General features: G+C 42.4%; 1 protein-coding gene across 1 annotated transcript; it reads left to right on the top strand.

Annotated features, from left to right (window-relative positions):
* The first annotated feature begins 12,474 nt into the window (after positions 1-12,474).
* On the top strand, positions 12,475-15,032 carry LOC116409648 (olfactory receptor 10A7-like). The gene is made up of 2 exons (XM_031898376.1): positions 12,475-12,573; positions 14,247-15,032. Exons 1-2 carry the CDS (start codon positions 12,475-12,477, stop codon positions 15,030-15,032), a joined length of 885 nt encoding a protein of 294 aa, XP_031754236.1.
* Positions 15,033-17,599: the final 2,567 nt, after the last annotated feature.

Genomic DNA, 17,599 nt, shown 5'->3' with positions numbered 1-17,599 from the left:
CTGATACTGGGGTAGGTGCTATTTTATCCCAGCGAGTGGGTTTCCAAGGCCCTCTTCACCCCTGTGCCTTTTTCTCCCGGAAGTTATCATCCGCCGAGAGAAATTACGATATTGGCAACCGTGAACTATTGGCCATTAAGCTAGCTTTGGAGGCATGGCGTCATCTCCTAGAACAGTGCTGTCCAACTGACCCCCCTCTGTGTGGCCCCCCACCTGTCTGGCTGCTTTGATGGCTTACCTTTGAGTAAGCATTGAATGGTATCAGTACTGAGATTAACTGGCCCCCTGCATGGTTCTTGTAAGGTCCCTGACCGCCGATCTTAGATTTAGTAATCCGTGGGAGCCCTCCTACCAGGACAAAGGCGTATACGGGGACAAGAAAGACACAGCTCCAATGGAAGTTCAAACTTGTCCAGTTTATTCTTACGTGATCATAGTATTTATACCACTCGTGTACATGCAAAGACAAAGGAATCATTATAAAATAAAGATGGAGTAGAACCTCATTATCTACAAGGATGGCCTTCAAGGATGGCTAATGCGGGACAGGAATTTAAAGGAGGATACAAGGAGTAGAAAAGGCGTTAGTGCACAGATAAGATTAAATTGTTTCTCAAGGCTTATGTTTTGTCAGGTGCAAGTTGTGCAAGGGTACTATTTGGGAAAAACAGCTTATTATGGGATGTTCAAACCTTGCTGGTTGCTGTTACAAAATGGAGATACATCTCTAAAATGGAGTATGATATGCTAAGTATCAAAGTGTATCAAAGTATCAAAATACATGCATATATGAATATATAATTACATGAATATATGATTATATGATATTATATCAAACCTTACAATCCCTCCTTTTATCACGAAGTGATAACATATTGAAGATAAAATCTATGGAGGGAGAATTTTAGGTACCCTCCCTTTTATCACGAAGTGATAACACATAAAGTTATATCATTATAACATGAACAACACATGTGGATTAGTGAAGACACACATTGAATGATAATCAAACAAATGATAATAATAACGACAAAATTAAAGCAGAATAAGCCTTCAAAGTATTCACAACCAAGATTATGCTTGAAAAACAAATAATCGATCGCTGCACGATTTTGTAGTACAGCTTTTCTAGCGTCTCCTATGTCAGGCAATAGATTTGCAATTGCAGTGCTGGCAGCATTAATGCTCTTAACTATGATGCAAGCGATTTCATTAATTTGTTTACCCTGATATACAGTCAATCCTGGTACTCCTACCAGTGAGAATCCTAGTGCTATTATTTCAGACTTAGACATTAAGTGTCTTACAATCCTAGGTATGTATTCATAATCTGTGCCTCTATTAGGGCGCTGGGCCTGGGTGGGCTGTCTGGGGTGGGCTGTATGAACAGCTAAACTAAGTCTAGTTAATGCACAGGGTCCACCAGAAATATTAGCTGGAATGTAATTAAACGAGTTGTTCCTACAAGAGCAGAACCAACCTCTGGGCATTGGCACATGCTTAGCTAAACTAGGTGCCAGGATGGTATGATTACATGACATAGTTGTGGTGATATTGATGCATTGAGAAGTCATCCTACTGCACACTGGGTGCGGGTCAGTACTCTTAGTCACACGTGCCTGAATGCACACAGGGATGTCGCTAACATTACAAGTCATGTTATAGCATATGTCACTTGCAGTTACATTGTGAGTAACTATGGAAGCAAAATTCTTTCGCATGCGTCTAGTAGCATTTTGATCTGTAACATAAGCATTTACAAAGACATGTGTTTCAATATCAGAATCTTGCACTTCAGAGTTATTTTTAGCATGGAAAATGTCAGTAAGCACAATGGTGGGAGTAGCAACAGCTACAAAACAAGTCTCAATCAGTTCAGTTGCACTAGTGACATCCTTTAAACACCTGTAACTAGTGTTGAGAACAATCCGTGCCATGTATTCCCACAATTGTCATCACGTATGTCTAATGCTCTCTTGTCTACTGTTATGTTCCTGTTGGGGCGGTCCGGAGACTGTCCACACAAACAGGGTAACTCCTCATGGTGATGTGCACACATGGTGCTAAGGAAAATGATAAAGTAGACAAATCCTGCTAAAACAAGAATTTTGCTGAGGAAAATGATGAGGTAGATTTTCAGACTCGATCGCCGTTTCCTTGGGCGAGGACTGGGTAGGGCCTCAAGGGGGGGGGGTCGCCATTGTCATCTGAGGATGGTGTATCCTGTGGAGTAATCCTCACGGGGTGGGGGCCCTCTTTAGGTGCATTTTGTGTATCCATTGATTGCTGTCAGATGTCAGGACTGCGGTTCTGGTGATGTCTATCACGGTCGTGAGATCTCCGTATGGGGTGGTTCCCCCTTTCTTTGGATGGAGTCTCGCACAATGTCTCCTGGTTAATATGGATGTGTAGGTTTCTGTGAAAAGAGAGATAAACATCATTGTTGTGACTATTCAAAACCTTTATCAATTCAGTTACATATTGTTCCCGTATCTGATCCAAATCGCCTGGTATAGTGATCTAAGGGAGTCCTTGTCCACGGAGTGGGAAAAGGCTTACCCATTAAGATTTCAAATGGAATTTTTTTTTTTTGCTCCCATTTACCTACTGAACCTGTCTACTATGACAAAGGGGTATTGATACCCTCCAGTTTCAATGTTTCACTTGCTGTGACTTTCCTGTTTATATGCACCGTGAACTACATAATGAACAGTGGTGCTGCATATTTCTGGAGACCTATCATCCCTCCTTTTGACCAGAGACCATTATTGTCGATGGTCAACATATTATCATATAACTGTAGCTCATATAAGAGCAAACCATGTGGCAGAGATGGTGGCACACATAATGCAGTAATATCAGGTGGGGGCTGCGCAGGGGGGTCAATTGGGTGGGCAGCCACCGGCGGTAGAGTGCCCACGGCCCTTAACTACCACTAGGGTGTGTGGAAGCATAAGGGCTTGTCACAATTCTTCTATATAAATAGCATGCGCCATAGGCTTACCATCAACACTTGTAAAGTATAGAAAGTTGTAGGATAGAATAAGGTATTAGCAATAGAAGACTCAACAGCTACCGCGCAAGCTGCTAGCACCCACAGGTAGGCAGATATGCCTTGCGCAATGAGCGGTAGCACCTTAAAGAAGTATGCTATGGGTCTTTAACTGTTTCCGTAAATCTGGGCTAAGCCTGCAACCATGGTCTTACAATTTCCTGCAGTACAACACAAAGGCAGATTATAGTTAGGCAGACTGAGTATAGGTGCAGATGCCAATACCCCCAGTAAAGCTTTAAATGCATTTGTGCCAGTTTCAGTCCATTGCAAATTGTCAGATTCAGAGTCTTTAAGTATGCTCCTTAAGACGCTTTCAAAATATGAACAGTCTGGAATCCATTGTCTGCAAAAACCAACCGTGCCCAAGAACGTGAGCAATTGTTCCTTAGTTTGTGGCTTTCTATGGCTGAGATTGCCTGGATTCTCTGTGGGTTTATTAGTCTATGCCCCTGTGATAGCAAGAAACCCAAGTACTGTACAGATGGTTTGCAATACTGCACCTTTTTAATGATACCTTGTGCCCCTCCTCACATAGGTAATTCAGCAGTGAAATAGTGTCTCTTTCACAACTTTCTCGGTCTGCACTACACAACAATAAATCATCAACATATTGCAGGGGAGTTGACCCTGACTGATATCCCCAGCCCTTTAGAGATTCGCGGAGTACATACCCATAAATCACGCTGTTAGCGGCGTACTTCATTGCTAATTGCGCAAAGGTGATTGACGCCGATCGCACGTGAAGGCAAACAAGGGCCTTGTCTTCTCACTTACTGATATAGAATGGTATGCATTCCCTAAATTTATGACACTGTAGTATGTTGAGTCTGAAGGTGTAGAGGTAAGTAAGGGGTTAATGTCTGTTACAACGTGTCGCCATAGGGTGCATGAGTCTGTTGATGGCCCGTATATCTTCTCTTGATACCAGGGATACTGTTTTTGATAAGCAGGTGTGTGGGTCTTTAAGAATGTTTTGTAGGGGGTACAAGACACACATCCTACATGGATTTTGGAAAATAGCCCACACGGCAGGTTAATTTGATCACTAATACAATGGTGCCATATGTCCTCTAATATTCTCTGAAACCTTCTTGTTTACAGGCTAATACAACTGCCATAGACTGTCTATTAAACCATAATCCTTCCATTTCTACATGCATTAACCCTGACACATTTGTCTAAGATAAATAAGGCATGAGGCTATGTATTAGAGGAATGTATCAGAACTGTGTAATACAGAAAAGGATATAAGTTATTATTGCACGGATGCAAGTGTTCCTTCCAGAACTGGGATCTTTTGTAGTGGGAGGTGTAGTTCCAAACGAATTTCTTTAGTATCATTTAGTCCTCGAGCTGCAGTTCCCTCAGTGAAGGTTGGATCTGGAACAAAAGAGAACACCTAACCATGCACTTTAGTTAGTTCACAAATTAATTGAGATACAAAATTAGTTAAAACATCAGAGTGTAATTGCAGCTGTTGGGGAAAGTAACACCTTAATCTGGGAGCTGACTGAAACAAAATTTTGAAGGCGACAGTTTACAGCCCCCCCTTAGTCGGTATCTAACACTGAACAGAGCTACCGGCAATTTGCCAATAAATTTCTGACTCGGTTTTGTTCATCTTGCTCACACTCTAACATCCCTTCCTTAGGGTGGCAAGCACACTCCACGGGTGAGTATCCGCTGGAAATAGCATTTTCCCAAATCTGTATTATACTTTTCCCTAAATTTTCTTGTCCCATAGGGAAATGGACATTAAGCCGGTAACACAGAATGTCCGGAACACTGGGCATTACACGTTTCCTACCCAGGTAAACTTCAGGATACCCCCCCTTCCGTAATATTAGCTAGTTGCCACCCCCCTTCTGTAATCCCAAACAGAAGTCCACATACGCAATTATTACACGACATATCTTCCCTGTACACTGTACTAGGTTAACCCACCAAAGCTAAGATATTCCACACACAATCCAGTGTAATTACCCCCACTCCAGCATGCACAGTGCTCAGCTGGAATGTAGCTATTAACCCCTCTTATGCCTGCACATAAGAATCCTGTTACTGACCTTCACAGGCACAACTTCAGACGGACGGTTAACAGAGACCAATTACAGGGAGACACAAGAATACATAGAAACAAGAAACATAAATCAGGCCATAAATACCAATGTGCAGGTTCAGTTAATAGACTGCAGGCAAGAGGAACCTGTCTTTGCTGGCTGCCAGGAAGCCACTTTGGGCTATGGACTAATTCACAATAGGATATGGGGATGACACGGTAAAGAAACTATAATCTAAGTTCCCACCATGTCCCGGAGGTGATCAGTCTCCGTCCCTTCCGTGTCAACTGTCCGGAACCCTTATATTTGGCTTAAAGACAGACAAAACCTGCAGTCTCACATTGGGCTTAAATTTTTTTTTTTAAAGACATAATCAGTCCTCACGGTATTTATTCCTGTTCAAATTAGTTCAGCAAAGCGTGTGGGTGCACACCGAAAGAATCATACTGATACCAGGTTCAGTATTCCTTGCAAGTTTATCATGAATGTGTAGTGATAATTTCTTAGAAATGTTATTTCATTTATTTTCAACTCCTTATAATGAAACTTAATTGCAACAATTCCGTAAAAGCAAAAACCTTATTAGCTCATTCAGAGGTATTCCTTAATGTTGCAATAAATTTTAGATAACCGGTTTAAAATATAACATTTACTTCTAAAGACAATAACAAAGACACAACACAGACAAACAGTAATTCATCCAACAGTATCACAACAACAGACCTGTGCCTACCTTTAGAGGCTTATCTTTATGTTTACCCAAAAGCTCCTTATAACCTTTGGCTACTTCGCACAATTAACTCTTAATGCCGTTAATTTCCAAAGATCAAAAAATATAAGCACGCTTGGCAAAGCAAAGTCGTCGGGGCTGAACTGAGATCAAGGTCCCAACAATACCCACAACGATATGCGATCAGTCTTAATGCCCTGCGTGTTTATGTGAACATTTATATATATTACAGTACAATATTGGCAGATAGAGAAAAATAAGAAAATCCCTTCAGGAGGCTCCCAGTCAAATATGAACAACTTTGAGCGGCCAACCTCCTGCTACCACAGCAGACTATAAATTTACCTCTGTAAATCCTGCGCTCCTACAGCGCACACAAAAAACCTTGCGCTCTCAGCAGCGCAATAAATCACTTATAGGCAGACTCCGATGTTGCTGCCAAAAATATGGATATGGCGGTGCCGTAGCCAGACAGAGTAAAACTCAAAATGAATAGAGTTATACTCACCCTTCCAGCTGACGACACCCCACTCCTGGTACCATAACTGTAAGGTCCCTGACCGCCGATCTTAGATTTAGTAATCCGTGGGAGCCCTCCTACCAGGACAAAGGCGTATACGGGGACAAGAAAGACACAGCTCCAATGGAAGTTCAAACTTGTCCAGTTTATTCTTACGTGATCATAGTATTTATACCACTCGTGTACATGCAAAGACAAAGGAATCATTATAAAATAAAGATGGAGTAGAACCTCATTATCTACAAGGATGGCCTTCAAGGATGGCTAATGCGGGACAGGAATTTAAAGGAGGATACAAGGAGTAGAAAAGGCGTTAGTGCACAGATAAGATTAAATTGTTTCTCAAGGCTTATGTTTTGTCAGGTGCAAGTTGTGCAAGGGTACTATTTGGGAAAAACAGCTTATTATGGGATGTTCAAACCTTGCTGGTTGCTGTTACAAAATGGAGATACATCTCTAAAATGGAGTATGATATGCTAAGTATCAAAGTGTATCAAAGTATCAAAATACATGCATATATGAATATATAATTACATGAATATATGATTATATGATATTATATCAAACCTTACAGTTCTCACCTCAGATTCAGGCTGTAATCCCTCTGTATTGTTTAAAAATGTAATCCCCTGTGTTTTTCACACCTTTTAATACCTGCATTGTTCCCCCCCTGCAGTGTTCACACCTCAGGCTCAGGCTGTAATCACTCCCATTGTTCACTTCTTCACACCTCAGGTACTGTAGGCAGAGTATGGCACATACAGCCAGCATAGGGCAGGTAGAGTATGGCACACACAGGCAGCATAGGTCAGGGAGGGTATGGCACACACAGGAAGGGTAGGGCAGGCAGAGTATGGCACACACAGTCAGGGTAGGGCAGGCAGAGTATGGCACACACAGGCAGGGTAGGGCAGGCAGAGTATGGCACACACAGGCAGGGTAGGGCAGGCAGAGTATGGCACACACAGGCAGGGTAGGGCAGGCAGAGTATGGCACACAGAGGCAGCATAGGACAGGCAGAGTATGGCACACACAGGAAGGGTAGGACAGGCAGAGTATGGCACACACAGACAGCATAGGACAGGCAGAGTGCTGCCTGTGTGTGCCATACTCTGCTTGCCCTATGCTGCTTGTGGGAGGTGAACCTAGCAGGGGTTTGTTGTGGGAGTTTGTTAGCAGTTGGGAATAGCCATTAAATGGTCCCTAAGGTGTGTAATTATGTACTGGGGGTTGCTCGGCTATCCACAGGGGAGGAGGAGGCATATGGAATTTAAGGGTATATCTTAATATGACATAATTCTTTCACATATGAATGATGGTTGATATCCCCACAGTAAGGACCAAGCATTTGGGATTTTGCTGTGCTACCACCATTGTGATAAAATAGGTGTGGTTTGAAGTGGGTGTGGTTTCAAAAAGGGGAGTGGTCAAAACTGGCTTCCATTAGCGGCCCTCCACCATGTATGCTAGAGAAATTCCGGCCCTCGGCACCGTAGAAGTTGGACAGCACTGTCCTAGAAGGTGCTTCTCAGCCAGTCACAATTCTTACTGACCATAAGAACCTAGAATATATTTCCTCCGCTAAGAGACTGAATCCACGACAAGCCAGATGGGCGTTATTCTTTTCGAGGTTTAACTTCTTTATTTCTTACAGACCTGGCTCCAAGAATGTCAAAGCTGATGCTCTATCCAGATCCCTGTCTCCAGAAGAGTCTCCTTCAGTTCCCCCTTGTTCTATTATTCCCCCTGACCGAGTGGTGGCCCCAGTATCCTTAGCTTTGCCGGCTACTGAAGCTACACCAGTGTGCCCACCTGGTAAGACTTTCGTCCCTCCGGGTAAAATTTCTCAAATTCTCTGGTGGGGGTCATTCCTCTAAGATTGCAGGCCACCCAGGGGTTAAAAAGACACTTGATCTAATTTCCAGATACTTCTGGTGGCCTTCCCTTGTTAAGGATGTTTACCAGTTTGTTTCGCATTTTCTGTCTGTGCCCAGCAGAAGATTCCTCGGTGTCTCCCCTGTGGCCTTCTTCATCCACTGCCTGTTCCAAGCCAACCCTGGACAGATATATCAATGGACTTCATTGTAGATTTACCTAGATCGGCAGAGTTTACTACTATCCTGGTAGTTGTAGATCGATTTTCCAAAATGGCCCACTTCATTCCTCTAAGGAAGCTCCCGTCTGCAGTTCTCCTGGCAAGTATCTTTATAAAGGAGATTTTCCGACTCCATGGTTTCCCGTCATCTATTGTCTGATCGTGGGGTTCAATTTGTCTCTCGCTATTGGCGGGCCTTTTGCAAATTGTTAGGAATTGGACTAAATTTTTCTTCTGCATACCATCCTCAGAGTAATGGTCAAACTGAAAGAACCAACCAAGTCCTCGAGCAGTTTCTTCGCTGTTTTATTTCGCAAAACCATGACAACTGGGCCGAACTTCTCCCTTGGGCTGAATTCGCTCATAATAATCTCCAGCATGAAGCCTTAGGTTCCTCTCCGTTTGCTTGTGTTTATGGACGGAATCCTCTGTCCCTACCTCCTTCTGTACTCAAGGTGGATGTGCCCGCTGCTGAGGCTGCCGTTCACGACTTCAAGTCCGTTTGGTCATCTGCTCATCAAGCTCTGGTAAAAGCATCTCTCCGTCAAAAGAAGGCAGCAAATAAACGTCGTAGACCCGCCCCTTGTTTCGCAGTTGGAGATTCCGTCTGGCTGTCTTCTAAGAATATCAAGCTTCGTGTTCCTTGTCCTAAGTTAGGTCCTCGTTATATTGGTGCTTTCAAAGTCAAAGAGGTCATCAATCCTGTTTGTGTCAAGCTCGAGCTCCCTCCCAGTATGAATATTTCAAACTCCTTCCATGTCTCCCTCCTCAAGCCTGTGGTTTGTAATGCCTTTTCTTCTACCTCTCCTTCTCCTACTCCGGTTTTGGTTGATGGGCGTCAAGAATTTGAGGTCCAGGAGATTGTAGATTCCCGCAAGATTAGAGGTAACATTCAATACCTTATTCACTGGAGGGGGTTTGGTCCTGAGGAGAGATGTTGGGTGGCAGCTAAGGATACTCATGCTCCGCGATTGGTAAAGCTGTTCCACAAAAAGTTTCCCGGGAAACCTTGGGAGCCCCCAGTGGGTGCTCCTGAGAGGGGGGGTACTGTGAGGAGTGCCGGGAGACCGGCACGCGTTCTTACCCCCCCGGTCTCCCCCTGTACAGCGCGCTCCTGCGCGCACCTCTTCTCGGCGCATCCCGACGAGCGCGCACATGCGCAATAGCTTTAGGTTCTCTGGGTGCTGCGCGATGACGTCAGCGGTCGCACTGACGTCACTATGGCGCCAAATTCAAACCTTAAAAGCGGTTCTTTGCTTGTTTTCCTTGCCCAAGCTGGTCCTGATTTCCTGGTGCCTTGCTAAGCTGTATTACATCTGATTCTCTGGTTTTTGACTTCCTGCCTGACTTTTGACTACGATCCTTGCCGCCTGCCACTGACCTTTGCCTGACTTTCTACTACGATCATTGCCGCCTGCCACTGACCCTTGCCTGACCACGACTCCAATTTCATATTTACCCTTGGTACCGCGTTGAATAACCTTGGCCGTAAATAGGATCCCTGCTTCTCCCGCCGCAGAAAGTCCGGGGCCCCAAAAGGGCGTCGGTGAACACCGGGGTCGGCAGGGCTCTCCTGCCTACCTAAGGGGTTATTCCGGGCAGTTACCGGGCTCCTAAGCATACAGACTGTAACAGCTTCTTAGACCTGAGCTTGCATTGGCTCAGATAAACTTTTGGCTACATAATAATATGCCTGGCATGGCTTTCCATGTCTGGAACGTTTCTGCAAATGTTCTGCTCAACAGGATATCATGTCTGATGGTCAGGATGTGGCCCGACGGCTTTAGGTACAGAGGGAAGTGAAAATTGCCAAGATATAGTCCTGTTTCTCTGGGCATATTGCCTTGCCACAGGTGACGCTTAACTACCTAATCCAATAAATAAAATTGTCTTATTCTGTATATTAATGTGTTAACCAATGAAATTACAAAGGTAATAATACGTATTTACTTATGCTAATGATGTTTATTCAAAGGTATAAAAAATGATGTCACAGGGTCGGTGACACACAAATTTGTGAGAAGCTGATGAATGCTGAACTGCTATTCTATGCCTGATTGATCGAGTCTAGCCTTCCTTCTGTATAGGAAGGAGTCAGGCTAGACTCGATCAATCAATCGTCGCATAGTTGATGCCTGCTCCTTCCTTCGTGTATCTCCTTAGTTCAATTGACAGGAAGCCACAGGAAGCCAAGTTTTAACAGGTATTTTCTTTTAAAGCATTCAAAATACTAAGGGGTGTGCAGGATAGGGCAGTTATTGGTGCAGGGTAGAATAGATTTTTCACTTAAAAAATGTTAGTGTTACTTTTCCTTTAAAACCCTTCCTGTCCATGATAAATAGCCTATAGTATCCTTTAGGATTCCCTGATCCTGTCACTATGCACTTTTAAGAGGCTTAACCCTTTAAACATCTAACTGGGATGCCCCACGGGCTCCAAGTTCTTTGCCAACTCTTTCCAGTCTTCATGTAACAAGCCCATATACCTTCTAGTGAAAAACAAAGCCAAAAGCTGTAAGATTTCTCTGATGCATCAGTTAAAGCCATAGCTGCTATTACCTACATTAAAACGGTTACATCTATGCACAATGTCCCATTGGGTTCATTATGAGTAAAGCAGTTCCAGAGCACACTTTACCCAGACTGGAACCCTGTGCTGCTGTTCTAGCTGTGGAGCTAAGTTGAGACAGCTGAGATGGGCATAGAGCTCAAAGAGGTGGCCAAGTGATTTCCAACTTGGGAACCTTTTAAATCTGATGGTTTATCCCTGGTTTTTGGTTTGTCCCTGAGGAAGAGCACTGGTCGGACTCGAAACATTTTTTTAATAAATTTCTTCTTTTGCATCAAGTCCCTGTGTGAGCGGTGCCCTTTCTATATTTAACCTGCACCCAGGGCATTTGGACTTGTGTAGGGTGTCATTGGCCCACTAACAGGATGGTGACTGGATAAAGCAGTCATAATGCTATATATCTTCATTATCTTCAGTTGCCTGTTTAACAAGATAACAAAATAACATAAAAGTCATAGTGACACCTTTAGGTTTGTGATTAGATATTTTCTTTAAAATCAATAATAATTGTAACCCTTTTCTTACTGCAGAATAGGATCATACTCTTCTTTCTTGGCTGTTGCCTATTTGCAATCCTGTAGACCTGAATCTCTTTGCTTATTGAAAGATACTGGAAAATGAGATTTACAGTGCAATGAAAAATGTCCTCTTGTTTCCCCAGGTAGCACTGCCTTCCCCAACGTACCTGTCCTAGGACTTAGTAGCAGCAGATGGTTGAATGGTTAGAATTTGATATGTCTTGTTATGTACAATGTATTTTGATTCCAATTTATGTCTATGTGTCACACCATTATGGCATGGATTCTGCACCCATTCTATTTCTTAAGTCTTCTACATGTAACATTCATGAGGATTGACTCAAAGCTGTTCATTTGTGGTGTTGTGCTTATATCCAGCCCATGATATGCAGCATTTAATAACAGTAAATCAAAAGCAACTGGACTTGCTGAGATATTCCTGGAAACCTTTCATCACTTGGCTTCTTCTAAATATTATCTCATCATGTCCAATTACTAAAGATTTGCCATTAGTAAATTACTGTAAATCATAATAGGGGCCACTTATGAGCATTGCTCTCGCATCTCACCATAAATGGGACACAATTGTGCTTTAAGTTTTCCTAGTCCAGTTGGCATCATTTTTTAGACACAATGAGTGGCTTGTAAGCAACATGTTGCTCATCACCCCCTTAAGTGTTGCTCCCCGTGGTCTCAAAGTAAGTGCCCATTTTTAAATTTCCAGCTTGAAGGCAAGGTTTGGAAGCACAGAGACACCATTTTATTCCAAGCAGGGCCTCCTGCAGTCTAGTCTACATGGGGCTACCGAATAGCCAATCGCAGCCCTTATTTGGCAAGAACTTGTTTAATGCTTGTGTGGCTCTCCAAAACTTTTTACATCTAAGGGTGGCTCACAAGTAAAAGAGATTGGGGAACCCTGGTTTAGGACATGGAGGCAACCCTGCAGGAACTGCCTGGTGTAGAGGTGGCAGAGGCTCTAGATTTCCTGCAGACTATAGGTGCAACTGCACTTGATTTAGAATGGGAGGTAAGAAGGACTGATTGGAGCCGAGTGCAACTATACCAAATTGAAAAGAGTGTGTGTAGGTACCTCCATTGTGTGGCTGCTACAAATCTACCTTTTATAAAGATAAATATCCTCTGTTTTGTCACTTGGATTTTCGGAGGCAAATTTTCAAAAAACCCAGGTGTAACTATTTGGAGTATTTAAAATCTATGGAACAAAAAGAGTTCTTATTCTTATTTTTCTCAGTCTTATTTTCCAAGGAAAATTTTTGAAGTTATTTTATTATTCTATTATTTAATGTATTTGGGGCATTTAGATAACTGACAGAAACACAGAGACCTTACAAATTGTGCATTACAAATAGGTACACAAAAATCTAAATATTTAGTACTTTTAGTGGGATGGGGGTGCAAAAATATCTTGCAATAAATTGTTTCTGGCATTTTGCTCTTCATAACAAGCTTCTGGTTATGCCCCAGGGACCTTCCAATAAGTCTCTGTGTTATACACGGCCCAGGGGATAGTTACAGAATGGCTGTTATGTTCCTTTCCAAAGGTATAAAAACCCCATCTCTGTAATGCCAAATGGCTTCCCTTATCCATGCAGTATAGAGTTATGGCTGCTCTTTGCTGAATGGCACTGCTCACCCTACAGGATTCTTTCCTTTCCCATTTGCAGTTCCCAACAAGCCCCAAAGGCAACTTCCCATTACAGGAGAAATGTATCACTCACTGCTGTTTCTTACTGGTTTCTCTGCTCCCTCAAATGGGCAGGTGTGAGATTTCCCATTTCTACTAAACTTTCCATGATAATCTGGGTCACTGAAAGGTTCAGGATCAGCTGCATCTCAGTCCCAGTACCAATGTATCTATACGTGGGGCAATGCTGATACATTACTTTGAGCTACTCTTAAGAGAAAGTCAACGTGGACATTTTGTCTTTAATACAATATTGGAGAGTCTTGTATCCTTGTATTTCAAGTCTCTGTTCTGTAGGGAAACTCACTAGGGAGTCACTTTCTCACATAATGGAAACCAAAGATCTTCATTCAGACAGGGGGGATTAGGAGATCATTCTGTTGGCAGTGTTACTGTATTACTGCAAAGCTGATTTGCAATTATCATGTATTTTTCATCTTTCTATGGAACATTTTGTTGTGTAGGGCTCTAGTTTGGGAGCGAAACTGTTATCTGGTTGCTTTGGACACACTTACCCCAACAACCAGGCATTGACTTGAATAATAAAAAGAAAAATGCTGAGTGGAGGGGCTGATTCCTGGTTGTGGAGATAAGTAATATCCAGTTACCAGATTTTATATTTCAGGCTGGGGAGAGAGTCCTTGTTTTCTTTTTAAATTAACGAACTCTTTTCACAGAAGGCATCTAATGAGCTGACTGGAAAATGCTGAGGGCTTTAGTTTCTACTTTAAACAGAGCATAGTTATTGGACTCTGCATTACAGTATATCTTCTAACTTCTCTGTTGTACAGTTCCAGGCAATGCTTAAGGTGAATCAGACATCAGGTATATCTTTCCTTCTCTTGGGATTTCAGAACTCTCAGATAATCAATGAGTTTCTCTTTGTTCTGTTTCTCTGGATTTATATTGTGACATTATTTGCAAATCTTCTTATAATTATATTGGTAATAACAGTCTCAGCCCTGAGATCTCCCATGTACGCCCTTCTCTCCCAGCTGTCTCTGGCTGATGTTTTGCTCAGTACCAGTATTACTCCAAATTTCTTGTGGTTATTACTGAATGGAGGGGGCACAATATCTGCTACTGGTTGTATCACACAGTTTTACTTCTATGGTGTTTCAGGAGGTTCAGAAATTTATCTCCTCACAGCCATGGCCTATGACCGATATCTGGCCATCTGCTCCCCACTTCATTATGTCTCCATTATGGGTTTCAGGCTTTGCCTCTATATGAGTCTTTGTTCTTGGGGCTTAGCCCTTATACTGAGTTTGCTTATAAGTCTTCTAACATTTAATTTGCAGTTCTGTGGCCCATTTGTTATAGATCATTATTTCTGTGACTTTGCCCCTCTTATTAAACTTTCCTGCTCAGATTATAAAGCTGTGGAACTAACAGATATTATTTTGACCATACCTTTTATGCTGCTCCCTTTTTGCTTCATAATTTACACTTATGTTTCCATTGGCCTTGCCATTCTCAGGATCTCCTCTACTGAAGGAAGACACAAAGCCTTCTCCACTTGCAGCTCCCATTTAATAGTTGTGTGCATGTACTATGGGACTATAATAATAATTTATATGGTACCATCCAAGGGCCATAACTTCAATATCAATAAAATGCTGTCCCTTCTATACACAGTTGGAACCCCATGTTTCAATCCCATAGTATACAGCCTGAGAAACAATGACATTAGAGTTGCTCTTCGGAAGTATATGTCAAATCAAGTATCTTTTTACACTACGTTTAAACAACAGAAAAGGAGATCGCAGTTGCTCTGTTGAAATGTGTATTTAACCTATTAATGACAATTTTTCTTTTCCTTCTCCATACAACAAAAGCACTACTGTTTGGCCCAATGTAATTACTTTAATGATGATATCCATGATAGACTCTATGACATAAGTCATATATTTATATATCTTCCATTCAATAGGCCTCTCATTCCTATGGAGCTTTGGGTTTTGGGATGAAAGGTTGACGTTAAGGAAAGATGTTAATCTCCTTCCAGCTGGTATAGAAGTAACATTTCTCCTACTTTACTAAGGGCTTATTTTCATGGGTATGTTTCTGCAGTGCAATTAATTCCTTGTAATGAGCCTGTCATCACACAGGCGCATGTAAGTAGTGAATGTAGAATATTAGAGTATAAAGAGTGGTGGGAAATGGAACAGTTTCTAATTGGACCAGTGTTGTTAGGGGAGTATCGCACGGGTCAGTCCTTGGTCCTTTGATTTTAACTTGTTTATTAATGACCTGGAGGTCATGGGCATCCCTCTATCGTTCAACCACAATCATTTCCTGATAAAAAAAATACAGTACAACACCAACCTGATTCACTCTCTCATAAATCCTATTGATAACAATCATGCTGTTGCTCCTTTCTTAGAAATAATGGAGCAGGGACTAGTTTAAAATGATGCCAACAGTTAGGTTGTACCTCTACCTTTTAGACTTTGGAGGCAACACCTACCAAACAACAGAGAGGAAGCCCTAAAATGTTTTACCTCTCTCAGACACAGCTTTCAAAGGAAACCAGAGATGAAATACCATTTCTTTACCTTCATGGGGGAAAATATTTGAGAATAATCAAGCAGAGATAGCTCTTACCCTCACCGATTCTGAGGAATTCTGGTATCTACCAATAATTGGAGTATATCATCCAAAGAAACCAGGGAAGACTAGAGTGGTTTTTGATTCCAGTGCTAAGTTCAAAGGTGTCTTCTTAAATTACATTTTCCTGATAGACTCTGACCTCAATAACTAACTTCTGGGAGTACTCCTTTGTTTCTATAAAGACTCTATTGCTTTTTTTGCTGACCAAATTGAGGTGGAGTATGGGTTGCATGTCAGGCAATTAGTTAAAAATACATGTATGGTGACCCCCAAACCCCAGGAGGAGAGACTGAACCCACTCTAAGGTGCTCTTCTACCAAGGCCACCTTTGGCCTCAGGCTTGGCCTTTAGCTACTTGGGTGCCACCACTCTCGAGAATCTAGGCACTCTCACAGGGCCAGGCAAGGGAGCCAAATATATACTGCAGGGAAGGAGCCAGTAAGGATAGAACTAGACATTGTCAAACAGGCCGGGTTAGTACCAGAAAACAGCATCAAAACCGTCAGAACCAAGAAGTCCCACAGGGGTCAGGAGCAGGGAGCCAGGAGCCAGGGTGAAACTGCACCAAGGAACAAGCAAGCTTGACCTACAATAGGCAAAGACTGAGTGCAGAGCAGAGGGGTATATAGGCCGGTTGATGGTTAACCCTGAGCACCTGTGGCCAGAATAATAACAGGAGAAACTAACCAAGCCTACATGAATATGCAAGGGAACCATAGCATACCATAGCTGTTCAACAGAGCCTTGGACTTCTGTTGGGCTTAAAGTCTGATACCTTTGCTTTCCAGGTGTTAGATCTGATTTTTGCTTTGCTTCTTAGACCTGAGCTTGCATTGGCTCAGATAACCTTTTGCCTACATAATAATATTTCTGGCAGCCTTCCATGTCTGGAACGTTTCTGCAAATGTTCTGCTCATCAGGATATCATGTCGGATGGTCAGGATGTGGCCCAACGGCTTTAGGTACAGAGGGAAGTGAAAATGGCCAAGATATAGTCCTGTTTCTCTGGGCATCTTGCCTTATCACAGGTGATGCTTAACTACCTAATCCAATAAAATAATTGTCTTATTCTGTATATTAATGTGTTAACCAATGAAATTACAATGGTAATAATATGCATTTACTTATGCTAGTGATGTTTATTCAAAGGTATAAAAAATTATGTCACAGAGTAGGTGACACACAAATTTGTGAGAAGCTGAGTAATGCGGTACTGCTATTCTGTGCCTGGTGCCCCACATCAATACATTTCCTTTTCTGAGTGAGCATTGCATTATCTCCTGTTCCGTCGTTCCTTGGAAGTGACCTTTGACATTTCACAGGTAAATGGTGAATTAAAACCCTTCCTGTCCATGATAAATAGCCTATAGTATCCTTTAGGATTCCCTGATCCTGTCACTATGCACTTTTAAGAGACTTAACCCTTTAAACATCTAACTGGGATGCCCCACGGGCTCCAAGTTCTTTGCCAACTCTTTCCAGTCTTCATGTAACAAGCCTATATACCTTCTAGTGAAAAACAAAGCCAAAAGCTGTAAGATTTCTCTGATGCATCGGTTAAAGCCATAGCTGCTATTACCTACATTAAAACGGTTACATCTATGCACAATGTCCCATTGGGTTCATTATGAGTAAAGCAGTTCCAGAGCACACTTTACCCAGACTGGAACCCTGTGCTGCTGTTCTAGCTGTGGAGCTAAGTTGAGACAGCTGAGATAGGCATAGAGCTCAAAGA

This window comes from Xenopus tropicalis, chromosome 3 (genome assembly GCF_000004195.4).
Source record: "Xenopus tropicalis strain Nigerian chromosome 3, UCB_Xtro_10.0, whole genome shotgun sequence".
Taxonomy (NCBI): Eukaryota; Metazoa; Chordata; class Amphibia; order Anura; family Pipidae; genus Xenopus; species Xenopus tropicalis.
Note: the sequence above shows the minus strand (reverse complement) of the source record. Positions and strands in the feature narration are given on the sequence as shown.